Genomic DNA, 24,241 nt, shown 5'->3' with positions numbered 1-24,241 from the left:
GTTTACAGAAGATGAACCAAATATCAATGCTAAGAGATGACTATTATTTCCCAGAGGTTTTTTTCATCATTTTGTTGTTTCTTGTTTCAAATGTCCCTTCCTGACCTCATCAGTGATTCTACCAACATTTTTTTCTAAGAGAAGGAAAACAGTTTATATACTTTTACGCTATTACTATTCTTGTGCAAACACTGTAAACACCTTCCCAAAACTAGCAAGTCAGCTGCAGACTTCTGACTGAGGTCAGTAAAATTCAAACTTCTGTGCAGTTGTTGCAATCTTCTTTTCTACTTCTAACTGGTTCTCTCACTTATCCCACCTCGTGAGCTTTTACTTATCACTCATCTTTCACAAAATATGTTCCACCAGCTAACTGTGTATATGTCCCCTTCTGTGGTGCTCTACACAGAAAGGCAACTGTCCTCGTGCACTATTCTTCTACAGTGTGTCTGTAGAAATACATTCATATAATTAAATCCATGTTCAAGAAACATTAGGTAAGTTGCAGTGACAAATTCTGTATGTCATTCTCACAGTGTATGAGTTTAAAAAGCTTAATTTCAATCATGCTCATGCACAGTTTTATTGCTCTGAATGGAAATGTTCTGGATGTAATGAATCATATTTGTAGATACAGCATATTTGTAGTGATCTGCTGCATCAGCTATCAAAAAAAGATATTAGAACATAAATATATCACCATAAATATATCACCTAAAGAACATAAATATATCACCATGGATTACAGGGAGCTGCTAGTCTTTAGCTCATTATCAGATTACTGCTGGGAATGCCACACCTGACGTACCTCTGAGCCTTCAAAACAAGTCACTGTCATGAGAATGTGGTTAAAGTTTGTGCAGCTCCATCTCAACACATACATTCCTGCTTCGTTCCCTTCCTGTCGCAGTTTGTTGATGGCATATTCCGTGCTGAAAGAGTCAATGTACAAATGAGGAAAACCAACAAATGAGCAGTTGCATCCAAAATCTATTTTTAGTAAAAACACAGGAGAGTGATTCTATATTTGGAACAAAAATATATAACAGCAACTTAGAAATATTTATATTATTAAAACATTATTTAATTGTGTGCATTAGACACACTCACATTTAGCTGCAAAAGAGCAAGGGAAGAAAGTCTTACTAAGCTCTTAGCGTGCTTAATGGGGAAATTCCACATCCAACACAGTGTGCCCATAAGCTCTCAGTTTTCTATATATTGATCTTCAAACATAAAAGGAAAAGCCAAAAAAGGTGGGCAGAAGGGAAAATAATTGCTTTAGCTATTTAAAAAACCCAAAGGCTTTGTGCCTCCTTCCAAGGACTCCCAGGATCAGTGTGGGTACAGTTCAACTTTGTTTACCTAAAATATTCCCATCTGGTCAGCTGACAATGATCTTTATAGCTATTAGTGAAGTAAGCCTCAAAATACTCCTATAGAGAGGAAACACTGGTTTTATAGATGAGTAAGTTGACGTGGAGAGAAACAGTGATATTTTTTCCATATAATCATTAGAAAAAATAAGTTGTTGTACAACCTTTTGTTAACTAACAACCTTCCAAATGTCAGATTTCCTCAAGGTACTCAATATCCAGCAGTACTAGACAACTAATTATTCAAGTGGAAAAATTAAAATCAAACGTTTTACTAACCAAATGGGTCCATGGCATCCATTTTTTATGTTGTGCTCAATCAGTGGAGGAGCCACATCTGTGCAGAGGTAATGGTGGGCATCTGCCGTAAGTCTGAAGTACCCGTCTATCAACGATGCAAATGACAGGGCCTCATCATGTGAGGACAGTTTTAATTCCTACCACAGAAATATATTTTAGTCAAGAATTCTTACAGTTCTGTTAAAACATTTCAGGAGTGTTTTAATATCCAGCAATTTTTGCACAGAGTGGCTAAAAAACTGTCCAGAAACCTATGACAGAAAACCATACATATTTAGGGAGCCAACACTGACCATTCTCTATCCTCCCCTCTCATTACTGGCTAGAAACTTCCACTCCCCAGCATGACTTATATTCTGCTGTAATCCTCCATCAGATCTGTAAGGCAAACTCTTGTGCCAACCTTTGTGAAACGCCAGAAATTCAGGACTGGGACAGTCATGCTGGATTTGAAGCCAAAGGCACTCTGGCAGCTCCTTTCCAAATTCTAACAGCTGGCAGCCCACAGCACGAAGAACTGGGTAGCTATACACCAACTCTCCTCTCCCTCCGTCCCAGGTCCTCTCTGCATTTGTCTCCTCTCCCTCTGCCATCCTTGCTGAGCTCCTCTCTCTTCACGCTGCTTTTGGCTCTCCAGGCTGTACCGAGGAAGGCCACAGGCTGAGAAGCGTATCAAGGAGGCCACCAGGCACTGGTGGTATGCCATAACAAGTGCAGAGAAACAACTGTGCTCACCAACTTGCTGCTCTTCTAACTAGCACTTTTGCATTTGTACAGTCTTGAGGACAGCATATTTAACTGTTATTTAAGAGTCCCAATTAGAAAACGTTCCTCAAGGAGGTTGTCACCTGTTGCTCAACACCACTGTGTCACTATAGCTTCCCCCCCGGGAGGGAAACCTATCCAGGGTTTGGTTCTTACCATTCTTTTGTTATCCTGCTTGTTAATGCTGACTGTAGACTCCTTGATGACAATGTGGGTGATTTCAGGAAAATAGGAAAAATTGTTCCATGAATCTCGAATTTTGTGTTTTTCTTCATCCTTTTTGTTTTTGCCATCAGATTTTTTCTTCTTCTCTTTCTCTGTCTGTACAGACTGCAAATATATTTTGGATAAAAGTATACTAATAAAAACATATTTTATTTTAGCACAGTGTTTTTACTCTAAAACAAAAATTCATGACAAATTAATCTTCCGCAGCTACTTAATTCTTGAATGCTTTTTGCACTGAATTATGAATTCATTTACACATGCAGTCTATCTGTATAGCAAGGATATACTTCTATCAAGAATTGTCCATGAGACAGTTTTCATGAGGATGAAAGCAAGGAGTCATCGGCTAGGCGACTTACCTCTCTCTTGGTATGCTAGGAATAATTTTAGTAGCAGGATAGGGCTGAAAGGGTTCTACTGAAATTTCTAAATTATGTACTTGAAATACTCTCTCAGAGCTCAGCCCAAAAGCAAGGGCCACATTCTTCTCGCACCGCATGCCTGAACTGCCGACAGCAGATGAAATTCTGCATGCAGACCACAATGAAGCTGAGCATCTTACAGGTCAAAAATTATTGCAAATTATTAGTAACTACTTATTTTAAAAAGATAAATGTTCAGGCTGAGCAAAGCTTCCTGCTAGTCACAGAAAGGTTCTCACTGAGATGAAAGTCTTTGGTTTAGGCATTTAAATAAATATAATCTATAAATCAGCAGAAACAGGAGCCTTACAAGAAACAGGCTGCACTTCTTGCAAGCTTTTCTACTCAAATATCAGTACTTCCTTCCCTCCCCCTCCATTAATATCATCATTTAAAACAGAAATTCTCCATCAAAGATAGAGATAGTTAGGTTACATCGAAATGGAGTGAAGCACAATACTTTCTATGCTACAAAAGATAGCTATCACTAGGGTTCTCATCACCGGGGGGAACTGAGGCAAGCAAAAACAGGTCTGTTTGTTCAAGTATTATATGTGGAGGAAAAACTGTCATAACCTCTTCAAACCTAGAGCATATTTAATATTTATGCACACAAAGTACAGAAGAGGTTAAGCAAAGTGACCTCAATTAGCAGCACTGAAACAAGGAACAACATATAAAATATCACTGATGTGAGAAAGCTTAGCTTTAATGTCACTATATTTTAAATTATTCATGAAGAGTCTATGAGTATGAGCAAACACGGCACCTGGGGTGCCATATACAGAAAAAGCATCAACAGACTTTGATATCAAGACAGAGCACCAAACCGTAAGGGCCTCCACAGACATTAATCTTTCAAGACACGTGTCTGGTCTGGCAGATATAGTACAGTCTTTACTTTTCCCGGTGAATTTTCCTGGTGAACAGGTTGCCCACAGAGGTTGTGCGGAGTCCCTCCTTGGAAGTTTTCAAGACCAGAATGGATAAAGCCCTGAGCAACCTGGTCTGATCTCAAAGCTAACCCTGAACAGGGCGTTGAACTACAGACCTCCTGAGGTCCCTTCCAACCTGCATAATCCTAAAATCCTATGAAATAAGTCCTTTCAATAAAAAGCTGATCTGCAGTGCCTGAAGATCATGCCCACTTTTTAACCGTTGTTATGCCCTCAAAAGCAATCCTCTAATTCCCATTTATCAAGCGATACTTACATTTGGCTTGAGCCTCCACTGAATGCCATTGTTTCCTGTTACGATGACTTCATAGAGTGGGAGGATCTCATTGTCTCCACAATTAAATCTATTTATTTCATTCTCAGATGAAATCAGCAAAAACGAAGTCTCAAAAATTTCTGCTCCATAATGTTTAGTCAAGGTCTCCATCGTTGATAAGTATTTAACTTTCAGATCACGTGTAGACACACTGCTGTCGCAAATGGTTTTGTTGTTAAATTCTTTAAGGAAATGCTTGAAAACATTATTTATCCGAATCCTGGTTAAGAAATTCCGCTGTCTGATGGTCTTGTTCAAAGTTTCGGGAATATAATGCTTATAACTAGAAGGAAAAGCAATGCTATGAGTTAATACCGTTGTCTCCTAAACTTTTAATTCTCTAAAATGTGCAACTGCCTTACTTTGAAAGTTACAGGGAACAAGACGCAGTAAACCACTGTGCATTTGGTACTGTAGCAGTGGTTTACAGCATTAATAGCCAACAGGAATTCAAATAATAACCTTATCTGAAAGCTTTTTAGTCAGATGGATACACCCCATTCAAATCAATAACATCATTTATTCTGACAGTTTTCTCATTAGGTTGCCACTTAACAACACTGCTGGTTCTGAACCCACTAACCCAGAACCCTGAATTTACAGCAAGTCAATCAGTACCCGACACATCAGTATGCATCAGAATAGCTGCATAGATTTCAAATACCCTCCAGGCAAGAAAAAAAATCAGGTTTTCTAATATGTAGCCCTATTGACAAGATTAGGACAAGATATCCACTTGGCAATAGTAGTGTTGGAGCTTGTAACTCCTGTACAGTCAGATCCTGGCAGGTAAAATGCTTAAAATCCCTTCTGAAGAGAAGTGCAGCAGACCCAATAGTGACAAAGAAGTTATCCCAACTTACCTGATATCTTTGGGAAGCTCCGGAAGCTTCACATTTTTCTTGATGGCATAGTGAGAGATTGCAAGGACAGCCATCCCCAGACATTCGTTTTCAATTTCATGAACCTCTTGATCATTTTTAGGGTCACGGATTGGTGCCAGGCCTTTCACTAAGTCATACTGACCCTTAATAGGAAACAAAAAACCAAAAGCTACCAGAGTTGGGATTTGTCATAGTTTATCTATGAGCAACCAATACATCACAAGATCACAGGCTCTCCTCGAGCAATGAGAGTCACCCAAAACTGAAAGCCAGGACAGGAAGAGGTAGGAGAAGAAGGGAAGAGCTGTGCAATAGATGCAGTCTTCTCTTAGACCAGTGAAACAGAAACACAGGCAAGCACTAGCCACCCCACAAACCCTGCCTATTTGAGAAGAAATACCGTTATTTGTGCCTGACAGAAGTCTTTTAAAATGGCAGTTTGTGGAACAGGTGGAATCACCACGTGGATTGCCAGAGCACGTCCATCTCACCCACAGTCCACAGCACTGTGGCTTTCACCAAGAATGTGTGTAGACACCCGTAGAACACCTGCACTGCTCAGACACTTCCAAAACCCCTGTGCCCTTCTTTTATACATTAGCCCACCAAAAATTTACTTTTTTTGTAATTAACTAAAGCAAGCACCACCCCTGTCCCCTTCTAGTACCATCATGATTTTTTTTTTCTGGAACACAATAAATACTTTGTGTCTCTGCTTTATCTCTGCCTTTCATCACCCAGTGTCTCTATGAACCCCATGTGCTCAGTCTCTAAGCCACATCTCAAAGCCAAGATTGCAAACTCTGTGGCCACTGCCTTGCCCCGGGACACTCCGAAAAATATTTGGTTACCAAAGAGGACATTCTGTTGCCTTATACTAGCATTAGTGTTTTTCTGTTTGGCTTTTTTTTTTTAAATGTTATTACCCAAAAGTGAAATTCCGCTTAACGCGATATTATCTTACAATATTCATTAGGGTCCCTACTCATTCTGCAACTTAAAAGGTGTTTTCATTTTTTCTGCTGGCACTCAAAAAAGAAGGAAAAAAAAAAAAGGACTAAAACCAGTTTTGCAGCATGTTTTCAAATAGTGATTTTGCAAAGTTGCATACAGGTACACAGGAACGTTCATACAAAACAAAGGGTAAGTTAGTTTGATTACGCAGAAAAAAGTATTTGCTTCTTTTACTACTTTAGAATGCAAGTGGTGCCATTAAAATGCACACATAGCTGTGGCTAACTTGGTATTTTCTTTTATTGTGGTTTCACAACAAAACAACAAGTATTCACTGGAGCAGCTTCATGCTGTCTCTTTTCTGAAGGACACAACCATATTTCAAAATCTGCAGTAACTATACTCAGAATTAACAGTAAACATGTTTTCCTCCAGTGCATTTAATCTGCTCGTTTCACAAGCCTTCATCAACTTCAAACTTCTCATTTCTTTGGCGAAACCAGACAGCTTCTCATTTGCAAAACCATTGGTGTGTATATAAACTTTTTTGTATAAGAGCACAAGCTTTCTGAAATAGGGACTCTGCCTACTTGCCACGTCCAGCACGTACCCCCAACAAGTGGGAGGCACAACAGAAGGAAAGAAAAACTGCATGTAAGCAGGTTGTGTGACAGTGGCGTCAGCAGCCCATGTTTTAACACCACACAGTAAAAGACAACTCATTAAAAGGACACCATATTGTCAATTTTAATACTGCTACTGTTCATCTATAGGAATATAGATCTCAAAGTCATTATGTGCAAATGTTTTGCAAAAGAAAAGGTGATAGCGTTTATATCCAAAAATATTCAATATTAAAAAAAGTATGCTATAAAAATATAGCCCTTTTTGGACTGTGAGATAGACAGTTTCTTTACACGGTCTGCATATGGGTAGATTGTTCCTCATGTAGCAAATTCCCTCCACCACACAGAATTATGAAGAAAACACTTATCAATGCTACCAGGTAAGGTTACATGTACTTTAGAAGTTTGAATGACCTATTTGACCTATTGACCTATTTAAATAGGTCTTTAAAGCAGCTTCTACTGGATCAAATAGTTTTTGTGTGACTACAATGGCAGAGATACTTGCAAGCAACCTCTTACCTGTGCAAAGATGTATTCTAATGAGTTTGCATCAAGTATAGGGGTTCCTTCTGGTGCCAGCTTCTTCTCGTAAGAGTTCTTTGCCTTCCTTGGTGAATGCCTCCACACCGAGGGTTCGTTTTCACTAGTCCCATGCCAATTTGTAAAGTAGTATCTTGCAAGAAAAGAGGAATAAACTTTAAAAACTTTTTGGGAAATCCTCCATTTACATTAGATATATAATTTAAACTTTTAAAAGAAAACCAGTTACAAGTCAAAATCCATCAATCTTCCGCCCTGAGGCTGCAACTTAAAGTGGCCTACTGCTGAAACCGCATGCCTGGCCTGAGCAACTGGGGAAAAATGGTGTATTAGTCAAAGGTCTTCAGCGTTTCCACTCAACAGTATCTCACTCTTAACTCACAATACCATGCCTGACTGCCTGTCACATCCCTGCGCAGTCCACTGAACAAGAAGCCGCCACTCAGATGACAAGTATTTTCCATCACCTCTGACGCTGCTTGAGCAGTGTAAGAGAGTGTAATGCTTCTACTGTGCAATGGTTGGCATTTGCATTCCAAGATAAAATGGCTCATCTAAAGGGCTAACAAGACTTCAGACCTCCTCCTCTATAGGCACCGAAGCAACGCACAGGACAGAACTGCCGTGCGTACCTCCCCCATGGCCGGAGCAGGAAGCAGTGCTATGCTTTGCTCCCTGGAATTTCTGCTTCCCTCTGGTTTCAGATGGAGCTGGTGAAAAAGACACTAATTCAAATCATCCAGTTTTAAAGGGACACAGTCAATCTTCTGTGTATATTGCAAACAAGTTTTTTACTCATACCTGTACACAAGGCTATTTAATTGAAAACCTGCTAAAGGAGTTGGCATCTGCTGAAAATCACAGAATCATATAGGTTGGAAAAGACCTTTAAGATCATCGAGTCCAACCGTAAACCTAACACTACCAAGCCCACCACTGCACCATGTCCCTCAGCACCTCATCCAAATGTCTTTTAAATACCTCCAGGGATGGGGACTCAACCCATTCCCTGGGCAGCCTGTTCCAGTGCTTGACAACCCTTTCAGTGAAGTAAAATTTCCTAATATCCATTCTAAACCTCCCCTGGTGCAACTTGAGGCCATTTCCTCTCGTCCTACTTTAACTCCAAAATAAATGAAATTTTGGAGTTCAAGCCTCTGTTAGCACCTTTTGAGAAATCTTTGTCTAAATTATTCCAGAAATTTGTGTTTATCTGGGTTCTAGTAACATTTTAAATCAAGTAAAGTTTAGTTAAATCTGGTTTGAATCAATGTGCCTTTTGCAAAGTTTCATGCCTTGCAAAGGATCATGAACTACTTACAATTAAAAGGTTACAACAGAGCAGATTTACCCAACTGCTAAGTAGGAAGGATTTCTGTAAGAATATGTCAATCTAACTCCAGAGGAGCATTCAGCACTAGCAAGAGCAAACAATGCAGTATGACAGCATTGTGTGTGTATGTATATATATTACTGCGTTAATACAAAGGGAGGTGTGAAATCAGATATTTCTGATGGACAGTGAGCACCGTGTCACAGAATTTGTTTCACATTACCATGACATCTTGACAGCTAAGCTTTTAATGGCTACCTAAATATGTGATCAGCAAAATCATAACCATTTTTTGTGACCAAAATGAGATCAAACAGCTTTACACAAGAAAAAGACAGATGAACGTGAATGGTAATAGACACTGCATGTAAAAGAAGTAGTAAAGAAAAGATGAGCGGAAAAAACCTAAGGTTGTAAGTAGAAAACGCTGAGGCATGTGATGGGTATATCCAACTCCTGAACTGGAAACACACGTTTTCTGTACTGAAAGAAAAAGCTGAATAGATAAACTACATTATAATCTACAAACACATTTTGAGATTACAAATAACAAATCTGTTTAAATAACATATCACTATGTCACCCAAGCAGTTTCATTTCAAATCTAATGCAATAAAAATTGCAAGAGACATGTCCGGGAAGACAGCAGGCAGGCAGTAAGTCAACTGGCAAATGCTTACGAACATTATGGAGCAGGACAACCCACATGCAAACGTGTGTTTTAAAATACGTGACTATATCTTTGTGATTTGTCTCTGACCAGAAGGAGAGTTCATGGATTAAGCCCCAATTCTGCAGTGGTTGAGGTTGGTGTGTATCAGCCTCAGTGCAGAGTCAGGATCTCAAAGAGCAAAACAAAATTAGTACTTTTAGTTCAGCACCGTGGGTTTTAATCACACGTGTTATCTGCACAGTAAGTTGACCATTCAAATAAAGAATTATGTATCAAATTGCTCTTAAAGAGAGGTGAGACTTTCTGTACTGTGTCTCTGTCCATTCTTTATTTTTGGTAAGTCTTTTCAAGTCCCCAAAAAGCATGTATCTATAGCATGAGTAGGAACACCAACACGCAACTATGCTAACTCCCTAACCCCTGACAAGTACTGTAAGATACTGCAGAACTCCCTTGGGTTGAAGAACAAAAAGCAAAGGGAAGCAAATCCTTCTGCCTCCAGGAAATGACTTTGTTTCAGTATGCTCCTTTCTAAGATGAGTGATAATTAATAACTCCAATTCTTTTGGTATTTCCTGAAAATAATTATGGGCAAGGTATTGTGTATTGTTTGTAACTGAGATGAGAATTTGCTCCTTTCCTCAGTTAAACTGCACTGATTAAGACAACACTTGTTAGTTACAATAAAAATTAAAGCGCCATTGTTTGAGGAACCATATAAATAAAGAAGGAGAGTCTGTGCCTTGAAGATACTGATGGACTTCTGGTAAGAGGGAGGCAGATTATTACTATTCCTCTTTCACAACCAGAAACAGGAGCACAAGCTTTCCAATTCAGAAGTCCTGCAAACGAGCTGGAAAGGAGACTGTGGGCTCCTGAGTTTCAGGAGCATGACCTACCCCTCCTTTAGAGCACTTTAGCCCAGGACAGGCACCTGCGGCATGGGTGAGAGCCAGTGGGGGGATTTTGGGAGCCAGCCCGAACAGGTCATTCCCGGGAAGGAGCAGTTTTGCACTTCACCCATTCAATCTGCCCAAGGAGCGGTGGAAATGCTGGAGGGGGACCTGCTGTTCTCTTCACCTACAGCGACTCCGACAGTCCTTTTCAGAGTTTCCAGAAACACGTGTATTGGGCCCCTTCTCTATGCCAAGAAACACTGCTACCTCTGGCTTAAACACAATCCAGCTATGGAACAGTAACACTCCATCAGCTGGTGTGCTAATTAGTCCAGGATATTACAAAATACTGTGGTTTGTTACGTTGCAGGCTGTTGTTTTTTTTAAACTTGAGGCAAGTGAAAGAAATATAGGGCTAGTTACAAAGTTTCTAGTGAAGAGCAAGTCCTTTTAAAATATTACCAAAAGTATAGCAGCTGGCACAGATCTGATAGGGAGAGGAGGCGGGAAGTCCACACAGTCAGAAACCAAACCTAAAGCTTTCAGCAGTGGGAGAAAAATCAAATGTCTAAAAGCATTTGAAACTACTCAGTCACATACCTTCATTTTATATATATAATTTTACTAGGATATGACTAAATCAAGCCTATCAATGTAATGACATTTCAGAAATAAGGTTGTCCACATAAAAATGGTTTAGTCTCTAAATGATTATATACAGTCTAACACACTGCACTATTAAGTAATTCCAGACCATTTGCCTTTTTCAAGAGGAATTCTGCCTCTTGCAGAGCTCAGAATAAACAATATTCATTTAGAGAACAGTTTCACAATCCTGTACTGCTCACAATTTTTCACTGCTCAGCCCTGCTCTCAGTTCAGATGCCCAAGCCAAGACACACAATAAATGAGAAATGAAAGAAAAGAAAGTATCACTTCACCAATACATTACAGTATTCCTAGGGAGACAGGAATATTTAGATTTTAGCACCTAAACTCATATAATCTCTTCTTAAATGCATATGAAATTCTTGGCCCAAGGTTTGCCCATTTTCATGCATGAAATACATCTGACAAAAGAGACGCCTCTGCCAAACTTCAAATCCCAACTCCAAAGCTTAAAAAAATAAACCACCAGAACTTTTAAATACAGAAAGCAGGACATTTTCCATAGCTTCATTCCATAAAATCACAGAACAGAAAAGTTTTCAGAAAATAAAGTTCAACATGGAGTAATTCTGCCCACATACCAAAAATTTGATAGAGTTGTGAACAGCCAAAGAAGATTTATAAAAGGGAGCTGTTCAAGCAGTTTTAAAAGGTGGTTGTTACCCGCCGTGCAGGTAAGATGCCGTAGGAATGAAAAAGTACCTGGAGAGAGCTCTCATCATTCCCCCAAAACAGAAACATATAAACACCAAACACAGCAGAAACTATTTTTTAAGAATTGAGTTAAAAACAGCATCATACTTCTAATCAGAAGATTAAATTTCCACTACTACATTTTTAAAATACCACCTTCTTTTACTGAGGAAAGCGCACCACATCAAAGAATTTCAGTATCAGGGGAAAACGCCCCAGATTCACATTATACCAAGAAAGTTTATTACCCAGTATATGGTTAATCTGACTGATCTCTTAAAGCAAGAAGGGGCACTTAATGCTCTGTAAGAGGCCATCAGAGTCCTCAGAGCTTCTTTTAGAGAGTCACTCAATTCTCTTATTGTATGGTGTTTATCTGCCAAACTTAAATCATAGCTGTTTAAAGCTGAGATTAGCCAAGGTTAAGTCATTAATACCACTAATAGACTGTGTTAAAGAAAAAAGAAAAGACTATAATATCCTCTTCTTCTTCTAAAAATACCTATCGGTATTATAATTACTTGAAAAGCAAACATCATCTTGTTGACTGTCAATATTTTTTTTCTCGTAACAGTTCATCCAACAACAATAACAATTCCAGTCTGGCACAAATGTAATCAGCATTGAAACAGCTTACAGTTCAAAGATCACATTTTCAAAGCTCCCTCTTTGTATCTGCATAAGCAAAGTGGTTGTTATTCCCTAACAAGCCTAGAAAACGCTTTGGATGCACAATCTGAGGTTTATACATGCCAGTTCTCCCCTTAGCACGTACAAGTGAGAGTCATGTTGTCTAACTAGAGATTATCAGGAAAAAGATGTGAAAATGCATACAGCTATATTACCACTTGAAGTTTTTTCTCTATAGCCCAAACTGACCATGTACGTGAGTATTACCTTTTAAGGCAGAGAGGGAATATTACATAGAAGCTTATTTTCTTACAGTTGTACCTTGAAGAATCGACAGAAGTGATCTGTGGACTTGCTTTAGGAAGATGGGTAAAATTTCTAGACTAATTATTCCTGGAAGCAAAGCTTATTCCATGTATTTTTCTCCTATATCATACACTGAAAGCTCATATTAATGCTAGAAGAAAAGTCAGAATAAAAATTAAAAAAGAAGGCAGTATAATGTGCAGAATTAGATTTCTATGAAATCCTAAAAGGAGGACATCCTTCCTTTAGGTAGAGTATGTGAGAGCGCTCAACAGTTGTCAGCATTACTGCTTTCACTTTCCAGTGGATGAGGGCTGGTGTACCCATTCAGCCCCAAAAACCTCAACAGGCTATGTACTGTATTTTAAGAATGCCACCTGAAGTTCAGTCTGATGGTACATGACAGATAAAGATCCTGGGAACAATGGTTTCTATTTTCTGATGCTTTCTCCAGTCTAGTGCATGCCAGCCACAGCAAGGTCACACAAATTCCCCTACAGTCCTAGAGGAGAATTTCAAAAGCAATAGCATGCTGCTTTTTCCTTTCAAGTTAATAGTAAAATTCCCATTGACTTCAGTAGGAGTACAGTTCACTTTGAACACTTCAAATGAAAACTGAAACATGCAAAATACTGACGCAATAAAACAACATTTTTCAGGCATTTCCTTCAATTTAGCTTTTAGCTAGTTCAGTCACCTACAGCTTTGTGGATACAGGTTCTTGTGGTTTTTCAACTTCTGGGGCTTTTTTCAAGGTTATATAGCAAAGATGAAAGAAAAATAATTTTAAGCTTTTGCTGTTAATCTCTTATCTATGCTGTGAAAAGCAAGCTGCTTCTTTTGGTTTTGCTTTCCTGCTTCTTCAGTGAGTTCAGTAGTAAGAGTTAGAGCATCCACATATGGTTAAGAATCATTTTTCAGACGTTTTGCACTTACCTCATTCGATAATGGAGCCGGTGTGATGTTTTTTCATCTATCTTAAAGACCTGGTTTGGCGCATACCAGAGTCTTTTGTTTTCATCATACAGTGCAAAGAGATTATGGCACAGAGGAGATATAGCTGTCAGAGAAAAGTAAATGAACGTATGAATCACAAGGCTACAGTACAGATGCACACCCCAAAATTACAAATGCATAAAGCAAATATCTAATCTTGCAAAATATACCATAAAAAGAAACTGATACTAGGATTAGTTTAAAACAAACATTAGAAAGTTATGGTTAAAGTGGAACTGCAAACTGCATGTTGGTTCACTCCATCAGTTTTATCGTGTATTAAACAGCGTATCATTTCAGCTACTTTAACATTAAACTTACTCTGAAATCCTGATTTTGCCAAAGGTCTGAACTTCAGAGGAAATGACCTAAAAATCTTCAATTCTTCCAGATCACAGAAATGGGTGTTTTAACAAAACCACTCAGCAATACCACAACTTTGTTCTCAGTTTTATTTTATCAATAAATTTTACTCCCATAGTTGAAATAGAAGGTTTCAGTGAAACGATGAAAATCCCCCTCTCATTAGCAAACAAGCAGAAAGCATAACATGTCATTCTTCCATTCTTTGCTAATTCAACAAAGGGATTTCTGACAAAGAATAGACTTTGACTTGTATGTCTAGGCTGCCCTGCTTTAACCTTTGCATTTACATCATCCCAGACAAAAACAAGCTACGGTATGTTTACAGGGCTGCCGTTGTTTGAATTCCTTACTTTCGTTTCCTGCTCAATAGAAGGCAGTACCTTTTTGCAAAAGCCCTGGTCAGGCAAGCAGCTCTGTTGCAGAGAGCACTGTAGCATGTGCTTAAGTGTCTTTCTGAAATTGGGCCAACTGCAGAGCACTTTGTTTGGGTCCTGCAGAATTCAGTTAAACCGTTTCTATTGTGAATTGCGGAGAGAGAGCAGAAGGGAAGAAGAGAAGCCAAGGAAATAAAAACTGAACGGCCTAATTGCAAAGTTCACAGAAGGCGGGGTTGGGCAGCCACTGCCTTCTGCAGGTCAGCAAGCAGTAAGCAGATGCCATGAATGGTTTAACTATTCAAGTTGCGACTTACAGCAGAGACCAGCATCCCAGGCTTGCTGAAACAGGTAAGACTTTTGTACTTCACTACCATGTGCTGTGGAGTTCGCAAAAAGCGAGAGAAGGCAGAAAGAAGCTCCCTTAAGGAAAGCTCATTTTAACTCATTTCTTCAAAGGTTTTAAACTTCCAGCAGAAATTACTGGGAGCAGTTGCACCGTATGTGGGTTCACACCCATACAAACACCAGCAGTTCACAGCTCTTACATGCTGACATAAATGGGTGGGTTTTAAGTACTCCTCATTTTCATTAAAACTTATGCAAAAACAACATGAGTACTTATTTGATGAGGTTGGTCCTTCAGATTCCCATCATCCCTGCCTTTCCAGTGGAAGAGAAGCAATTAGGCAAATGAACTGAAGGGTACTCAATGTTACAAGAACCAAGATGACATGGGAAAAGAAAATATTTTAAAGCTGCAGGAAAACTTATGCCCAGTTTGCCTCTTTATACAGCCAGATTCACCACTCCCATATCAGCTGAATAATACTTAGTGTTCCATGAAGCTTGGGGAGCACAAAATTGGGATCAGGGCGGGAAAGAACTTTAGAATTGTAAATATAAAAGTACACTGCTTCATGAGGCTCAAATATAGATTAAATCCACTAATTCCAGTATAATTACACAGATGTTCAAATATTTTGCTGAGTCAAGGATCACAGTGACAAAGCAAGAAGTCTTCATTATACATTTATGTATTACTGCATTTGTGCACAGTTCAGGTTATCTTAACTGGTGAATTTTATTAGTACTACAGACATCATAACTCTCTGCAAAGAAGTGTCAAGTAACAGAAAACTAAAACCGGAAAAGGAGTGAATAGGTTTTGTTTGGGTTTTTTTTAATTAGCTCTCTCCAAAATGTTTTATAACACGGGACAGATCCTGACAGGCTTACCAACTAGCATACGAGGTAAAGCCGGCTTTGTGTTAACTTATTTGTATATGGTGTCTCCTCTTCTCTTAAAAGAAACCTAATCATCCCACTCAAATTAAAAAATCAGTACCTGTACCTGCCAGAAACCAGGGTGGGAGGTCATCACTTTATACGAATCTCAAGACAGTCCTCCCACCATTTCTTCCACTCCAAGCAGTTTAAGAACTGCCCAAACAGACCCTTGGCAAAAGTCTCCATCCTAGACTACATAACATGCATATTTCTTCTACAAATATTGACTTACATGCAGAGAAGGATGCATCACTTTCGATATTATCAGGCCTTGCCACTGAGAACTTATATAAAACCCATATACTCACAACACCTCTGGGCAGCTTCAATGCACAGCTCCTCTGAGGTAAACTCTCCACTGGTGTAACAAATGGGATTTTTATCTTGCAGGTAGAAAAGTATTTCTAAACCCTGATGCTGAGCTTCCAGGTTTACTTCGCTCTTCTTTGTGCTCCTCATTTTTGCACAGAAAGCCATAGCTTTGCAATCTTCTTTTACGTTTAGATACTGAAAGCAGAGGAAAAATAGTTAAGGAAAACATGAAGAAGAGTTTGAATATTTGTCAGAACACAAATCCATTGCTTAATGAGACTACTGCATACTATGATGGGCTAGCATCATAGGCACAGCATTTCTCAAAGTCTTCGCATTGGTGATCTGATTATTCAAAATCAGTACTTTTCACGAATGAGGGGAAAAGTGAAAAAAGAAATGTCAATGATTATTCTGTTTCTGGTAACTCTGTTCCAAGTAATTCCCCTCTGCTGAAGGTCTTGTGGTTACACAACTATTCTAGAAGGCTTCTCTTCTTACTATAAAGCAGGAATAACTTTCACACCCTTAAGCACCTAACTGGCTGAAAAACAATACTTGAGGCTGGGTAATATAAACAGTACAATTTATATTTCCTTTAAAAAAAAAAACCCACCAAACATGTTAGCTTCTATTTTTAGAATTTCCTTTAACAGCTAAATATTCCTCATAGTTTTCTCACCTCTCAACCTTTGTTTTTTAAACTCCTTATACTTAATGTGTCATGGTGAAATAAGCTTTATTGGAGAGGGTTTTTTTATTATTATTACTTCTCTCTATCTCCAGAAGGAAAGAGTAGCACTAAGTAGGTTTAATGCAGTATCTTTTGGACTGCCAAGAATGCATACAAGACAGCTCTGACTCGAAAGAAAATGCATGTTGTATTTTATACCCCGTGCTTAAATAGAAAGACCAGAAAGGAGTTAGATGAACACACACTCCGGGTATTATGGGGTCTGCGTTCCATGTTTTACTAAGCTTTAGCTCAATTAAGAACAAAAGCCCAAACCACCAGTTCTATAGTTTACGAACTTAATCCTCCCACCGAAAAACAAACAAACAAAACCAAACCTCAAAAGCCAACACACCTGCATTTATGTGACTGTCTGATCCTCTACGCAACTGAAATGGATTATCTTCACACTCTCCAAGAGCAACTTGACTCTGCTGAGGAAAAAAAAAAATAAAATTGTCAGGAATGGCTTTGTACAGTTTGAGGCACAAAATATACGGTCAGGCTGATAAAATGCCACTTGCAATCTGAGGGAATCTTTTCATTAATATAAATGAGATCCAGATCTAGTCTCAACCAAAGACAGTCATAGCAAGCATCTAGGAGTCTACGTAAATCTACTAATTTCTTTTGACTCTTTGGGTGCACTGGTTAAGGTGCAAATAAAAACCAGGAGGAAAGCCTTCGTTATTCATTGGTTTTTTTCATATTTTCAGAGCATCAACCGTGAGTTTGGTGTCATACTCATTGCAACCTTTAGCTGTAACACCAAAGGAGTATTCTTCTCTTTGCTTTACCTCCTTCACAGCTTTTGAAGTCACTTCAGTCTTCGTATTTCTAACTAAATATTGCTAATTCCAATTCTTCCCTAGTCTCTATTGTTTCTTCCCCTTCCAGATTATCAGGTTTTTTCCTTTGTTTTATTCTCCTTTGCTCTATGAAAGGTGCAGAGCCTTGGGTGGGCGGCAGAGAATAAGGAAGCTACTCAAGGGAGTATCATCGCAAGGGTCATAGAGGAACCTTCTTCACAAGGAGTGCAGCCCGTGACTTCAGTGCCTTCAAGCAGCAGGGGCACCTTCCAAGAGCCTACTTTTTTTTTTAAGCCTTATCTAACACCACAAACCACCTCAGTATTCTGGGGCTGGTTTGCAAAACTACTCCCATCCAATGTTACAGCTTATCCTTATCATCTGAAGCAAACCAGGAAAATATCAATACCATCTTTTTTTAATGGTAGGCGTGACAGTCCCTCTATTTAAAGTATTGTCTGATATCAGGGCTGTAAAATCAACAACACAGTACAGGAATACTTAAGAAGCAGAGGGGGGAAGAGTGGGTGTTGATAAGAAGTCTCCTTAGTCCCAATCCTGATGGTAGACCATTTGCTGATGGTAGAGCATCAGCAAAAGAGCTGGCATGCTTGGAAGGCATGGGTGTATTCCTTTCCAAAGGTGGACAGGCTGCTCCTCTCCCACTGGCATGGGAATAAGCCAGGTGGGGAAGGAGTCCGGACTTCTTGAAGAGAAGAAGGATGTGGGACTCTGTTCTGCATCTCCAGAGAGGCTCCCGTGCTCTGGCACTGGCCCCACATCACTGTCCATCAGCCACGGCTCCATGCTCTCAAAGGGAAACCATCCCACTTGCTTCTCCTGGGGTAGCCACTAATTAAGTGCGACAGTAAACTAAATGTGACAAAATGGGTCTAAACTAAACGTGACAGTACTGCGGGTTGGGTAAATGTTGCCCATCACTCATCTGAGGCTGAAAGACTCCTCCAATTCTATTCTCCATCCCTCCTTTTCCTCTTCTCCCCTATCTCTACCAAAATGTACTTGAACTAAACGTGTGTTGGTTTTGCTGCAACAGCATTAGGCCTTAATGTGATATAGCAGACTTCAATTAATATTGCTTTATAAGCCTTAGGCTTAGTCTGGGGAAAGTCTGACACTGCTGCACAAGCTTCCCTTGTGCTTGTAAAGCGCCCAGCAAATGTGATACTATCATAGAAAAAAAATAACATTTAACAGCACAGCACACATTTACAATTAAATTGCATGTTCCTTCCACCCGTGCCACTTTAATGCTAAATTTGAGTTTCCAGACACACTCCCTTGGCAATAATATGGGGAAGAAGTAATTGAGAGCATGATTACTGGAACATGCAAACAAGCCAGTAATTATTTCTGCACAGCACCAGAAAAATTAAATGCAAAAGGTTAAGGATATTAGCTTTAATCTAATTGAAAACACTCCCTTTTAAATGACATATAACTGAAACTCGATATATTTTAATGTCTGTGTGGGCATAATATTAAAAAGATTGTCCAGACGTTTTAAAATGTGAAGGAAAATATAAAACCATTGCCTTCTTGCAGATTCATAAATCAAAATTGTTGCTTTTCAACACAGTGTTCTTTGGTTTTGCTTAATAGCTTGTACTCTTGTTTCTAATCACGGCAGCAATTGCCAGAATACAAAAAAACCCCTTAAGTGCTGCTTCATTTACAATACGCTTTGGGGGATGAACCAAACAAACCAACATCCAATCTCTAACCTACTGTTTACTAATGAGTTTTCCAGATATTCCCATGTTCTATGTCAGGAATTCACCTTTTTAAAAATGCATCTTAACGGTCTTCCAAAAAGTCTCCGTTGAACAAGACAAATTCCTGCTCTGCCTTAGCAGTAGCATCTCTCACCAGTCCTAGACAGTAATATTATTGTACATACAGGTCACGGCACCCGGTGACAGCCAGGACAGCGTTACGGCAGCCCTTTGCTCCTCCAGACCCTGCTGCCTGCAGGCACGTACAGGCAGCTGTGCGACTGTCCCCCGTTCAAGCCTCACCCCAGACCCGTGTCGGTGACTCAGAGCTCCCCGCAGCCATTACGTTGGTCTCTTGCAATCTTAGGTATCACATTACACAGCCCCATCACAAACTCTCATGCCTCATCTCATAAATCTTAAGGGGATTTTCATCCTTTGCCACTTAAAAGGTTTCAGAGCCTCAGCAGACCATTGTTTTCTGTGTATCTTCTGCAGATTACCTCCCTCTCTCTCTCTTCAGTGTTCCCTGATGAACTTACAGATACCAGCTGCACCCTTTCTGAGACTGCGTTTTCCTTGGCTTGTGCCATGCCCCACTCATCTCTTCTGCACAACAAGCTCCACTTTCCCTTGCTCATCCTCGCAGCATCTCTCAATGCTTAACCCATCCTCCTCGAGCAGCACTACTCCAGGGGACAGACGTGGGACCACAGGGATGCACTCAGTCTCTGCTGGGAGTAGTCTGACTGAAAGGACAGCATTTGCTTTTTTCAGAGCACATTTTCTCTTCACCCGATTTCTGTTTCTCATGGTGGAAACAGTCTTTTGTGAGGCATGCTGCAAAATATTTAGCGGAAGGTAGGACGGCTCTTCTCAAGATAGTACTTGTTCACTCCACATGCATTATAGCCTTTTGAGTGCTTCCCAAAGCAAAGGGTTTCTCTGGTCATTTAAAATCCTGACCAGTGGATACACACATACCTGCCACCTTCTTAAAAGTCTGTGTTTCAGTCGCAGAGTAACTCAGCTAGCTGGCAGGGTGAGCAAATCCCCAGCCCGGTGCACCACCAGCAGAGGGGGACAACAGTTCATCCTTCGCACAAGGGCTACAACCACAAAATTCGTGATTTTGTGTGCACACAGGCACAAAAACAAAAGCATGCACCCACGATCGCCAAAACTCGCATCTAATTTCTTTGGACAAGGTCAATGAACAGATCTGGAGCCCACAGAAAGCATTTTTTTCTCATACACAGATAAAGCCCTCACAAAATGTTGGTATCAGAAAGATGAAAAGTTAAAAAATCGGGAAAGGGAATTCTAAAGGCAAGTTGTCCAAAATGAGTTTGTTTCTGGTTTGGCTATTAAACTATTAAGACTTAATGAAATATTTGGAAGAAAATAATATTTGGTAAAAACTCCTGCCTATACTTGCCACGGCCAAGATCTCCTCAGTAAAAGCAGAGTGGTTCAAGCCCAACAGTCCCGCCATTTCTAAGGGAAAAACCCAAATGTACAACACTATTTGCTAAACGACCCCTTTAAACTTTTGTGTCTCAAAAATCAAGGAAAGAAAAGGCGGAGGCATAAATCAAATACTTCAGAAACTATTTGCAAATCTTCCTTGAACCAGAGAGAAGAATTTAATCCGCTGTTGTGGAAGGAGGAGCTCAGGAAAGCCCGCCTGGCTCCGAAGCCTCCTGTGAAGCTGCGACATCTGCACCTGGCCCTGCCAAGAGTCCCCCTCGACAAAAATACCACGAAACACAAAAAGAGCTTCGCTTGAATAAGGAAACAGGGCATAAAGTTGTCAGCTGGGAGATACTTCAAGATGTCAGATACCAAAAGAAACTGGCTACAAGCCCCAACAGGCATTTTTAATAAAACTCACCTGAGTTCAAACAAGGCTCCCCATCTGAGCAGACAAAAGGATCTGTTGCGTTTTTACCCCAACTCAGTTTTCTCGCTCTCTGTGGGACACACTTATATTTCTCCCAGCAGAACTGCCGCGATTCCCAAAAGAAAGGCACTGCGATGCAGAGGAGCTGCAAGCAGAGCTGCCGTGCCTGCCAGGAGAAATGCCCTCAGCTGCCTGAAAGGTCCTGCCTGGATGGACCCCATGGACCCAGCACCCTTTGTTTTCCATTCATAAAAACATTTTAATGGGCAAAGGGAAAACACGAAACTCACATAGGTTTGGAGAAGAAACCCCCCAGGGCACATCCACACTTAACCTGAGGCAAACCTGCGCACTGAGACCTGCTTGGATTTAAAATGCAAGTTTTGCTTCTGGCTCATTTTGGGGAGTTCTGACAGGAAAACCTGAACCCCTTCGCTGGCCCTGCTACACCACCGGCCCTACGCTTCCCACCGTAAACAAAGAACATGGAAGCTAAATGCAAAGATGGAATGTCTGTTTCGGGAGCAAAAGTCCCTAAAAAGTGAGGACAGGAAAATCCCCGATAAAATCTGACCAAACCAGAACTTGGTTTGAAGCACCACTTGCAAGCTCTTCCTCTTTTTTTCCCTCTCAACCACTTTAGTTTCTGGTTTCATGACAGGGACAGAGCCAGGGGATGTTTATGATTGCTTATACTAAGATACTAACAGATAGGCTTTCCTTAAGCGTGCAGGGCATGTCATTTTTGTAGTATTCATAGTTTATGTCAGCCCAAAAGTTCTCCATTACTATTATTTTTTTAACACGCTAGTAAAGAAACATGTTACCGCCCATACAGCATGGGACATGCATCTGATCTAGCATAATCGACCAGAGACTCATTTAAAATAAAACCAGGCGCTCTACTTAACTTCATAAATTTTAACAAGAGAAAATGACAGTACCAATATGATAGCAAAGAGCGATGAAGCGGCACATTAAAATCCCAAATCACTGAAGGGGCTATTGCACTGCTGACCACCCACCCTCCTAGAGCAGCTGGGGGAAGGCACAACCACCACCACAGCAGACGAAAGTCAGATCAGCCTCAATTAACTAAAGCTCACTGGAAAGAAAAAGGTAAAAACTTTTAATTGGAGTAGAACATCACCATACACAGAGCTCCTTCAGGTCTAAAACTCTTGTCCTAGTACATCTGAGGACAGCAAAAGGTTCAGCACCTCCCTCCCTGCTGCCTACAGTGCCCACCCATGTCTTCTTCCAACCTATGGATCTGCTCACTATGCTAACTCTCAAAGCTCCTGTTCACTAATAATTTAAGATTAACTAGAATAACTACTATCGCTGCTCTTTTCTAGGGATGTTTCTTTCCAGTCACACTGAAGAAAAAAGGCTTTCAAAATGTTACTTTTGGAAATTCAAGAACCCAAAATGCTACAGGGCAGAATGAGGCTGTCTTTTTAATTGTATTTGGGTCCCTTCTGTGCATATGCAATATTTCATCATCTTTATGTATGTGATCACATGCTATTTGTTTTTTCCACGGGACTCTTTCACTGAATGCACAATTCAGTGTTTATTTTATTTTATTTTATTCTATTATTCAGAGTGATGTCACCACACACTGTTTACTTCTGCCCTAAAAACAGAATTACTAATTCCCCTTGGGTTTTTCTATAGTATTCATTCTGCGATATGACTGATCTGTGTTGTAAAACTTTGTTTTAAAAATTGGGCTGAGAACGCATACAACGGAAATTTTCAGCAAAAATAGTTAACGCACAGCAAAGTTCTTAAGAACTGAAAAACAGGGTGCATATGATTGGGTATGTCAGCCAGCCTTCATTATTCACACGCCTATATTAACAGATGTTATAGATTTCCATTTTTAGCAATCTAACTCCGAAAAGCAGAGGAGGCAGACTCCTGTTGCATTCACCTACTGACTGCTTCGGACCAGACCCAACGCTTTGTGAACCCACTCAATTCACTGTCGCACTATGAGAACTAAGCGTGCTCGTTTCCTGTGCTTTTCCAACGCAATTTCAGCTGCTTCTCTGAATTTCGTGACGTGTCACCCATGTGGAAAGAAGTTTTTCAGCTCGCTCTGAAAGCTACGTGTTAATTTACCACCTTTGTTGTCCCGTCTGTAACGGCTGTTGCAGATGCATGAGCACATACACAAACACAGTGTCACATTTTCCTCTGTATTACCTGCTCTTTCCAGCCTGATGTTCCTTTGGATACGGACTGGGCTTCTATGAAAGGAAGTGACCAACAATTTTTACAGCTTGCTTCTAAACTCTAACTGTGTACTTAATTCTTTCTCATCCACTATTCCTGGTATAACAACAACTTCAAATTATTCAATTCTTGAGAAGCTTACAATCTGTTAGTATATCCTTGTATAGTCAATACTAACCACTTTTCAGCTAAAGCGGTATCAATTTCCTTGAAGGCAAATATATTCACGTATCAAGCTTCAAGCCATCATGGAAACCTACCAAACAATGACATGATTTTTATGTAATTACCGTATAGCCAATACTCCAAAACCTACTACGTGCAAACGAGGGGAAGTTCATTTTTTTTTTTTCCCCACAAGCCAACCATCTAAAAAAGAGCTTTATTACTAAGACTGATGCTAACGGGACTGAAGGGGGATTCCAGCCTTAAATGAGATTTACATGGACAATCTGTTTGTATTCCTGCCTGGGACACAGCATTAATGATCCTTTTCCTTCCTTTATGTTCTCCTCCACACCGCTCACCTATGTCCCTTCTCTGTGCCTGCGCTAGCATGCAGTTTGCACCTTTCAGATGTGATGGAAGTTCTCTGGCAGAGTGCCACGTCATCTTCCCAGCAATGAAGCAGATCTTCAGGAAACATGGCCTCTTCCTGGTGGCACTACACTGATTTAAGGAGTTTCCTGACGTTCACTTCAGATGTGTGGAAAAACTTTCAGGAAAAACTTTCAGTCGGTGCAGCAAAGACCTCCAAATCCACAGCTTCTTGGAAGAGAAAGCATTAAGGGTGTGCAAAGCTTGCTCCTCCTGGGTTTACCTGGCGAGCGATCCTCGTCAGGTCACTAGAACTGGATGTGGCAAGACTATGCATGTGCTCTTCATGCCCCAGGTAAAAGCTAAAACTT

General features: G+C 40.1%; 1 protein-coding gene across 2 annotated transcripts in view; it reads right to left on the bottom strand.

The window, feature by feature from the left end:
• Positions 1–24,241, bottom strand: part of JAK1 (Janus kinase 1) — a 66,744-nt gene that overhangs the window by 15,252 nt on the left and 27,251 nt on the right. The window contains exons 2-10 of one of the 2 annotated variants that reach the window (XM_072866511.1): positions 16,997–17,075; positions 15,905–16,103; positions 13,507–13,630; positions 7,350–7,503; positions 5,227–5,390; positions 4,304–4,646; positions 2,598–2,771; positions 1,656–1,813; positions 809–932 (exon numbers count right to left, since the gene is read on the bottom strand). In XM_072866511.1, the coding sequence (XP_072722612.1) occupies positions 809–932; positions 1,656–1,813; positions 2,598–2,771; positions 4,304–4,646; positions 5,227–5,390; positions 7,350–7,503; positions 13,507–13,630; positions 15,905–16,103; positions 16,997–17,002 (1,446 nt within the window). In that variant the 5' untranslated portion in view covers positions 17,003–17,075. The remainder of the gene's footprint in view (positions 1–808; positions 933–1,655; positions 1,814–2,597; positions 2,772–4,303; positions 4,647–5,226; positions 5,391–7,349; positions 7,504–13,506; positions 13,631–15,904; positions 16,104–16,996; positions 17,076–24,241) is intronic. The other variant, XM_072866512.1, reaches the window with a different exon arrangement.

This window comes from Ciconia boyciana, chromosome 7 (genome assembly GCF_034638445.1).
Source record: "Ciconia boyciana chromosome 7, ASM3463844v1, whole genome shotgun sequence".
Lineage (NCBI taxonomy): Eukaryota > Metazoa > Chordata > Aves > Ciconiiformes > Ciconiidae > Ciconia > Ciconia boyciana.
The sequence above is the reverse complement of the archived record's forward strand: the minus strand, read 5'-3'. Positions and strand labels throughout refer to the sequence as shown.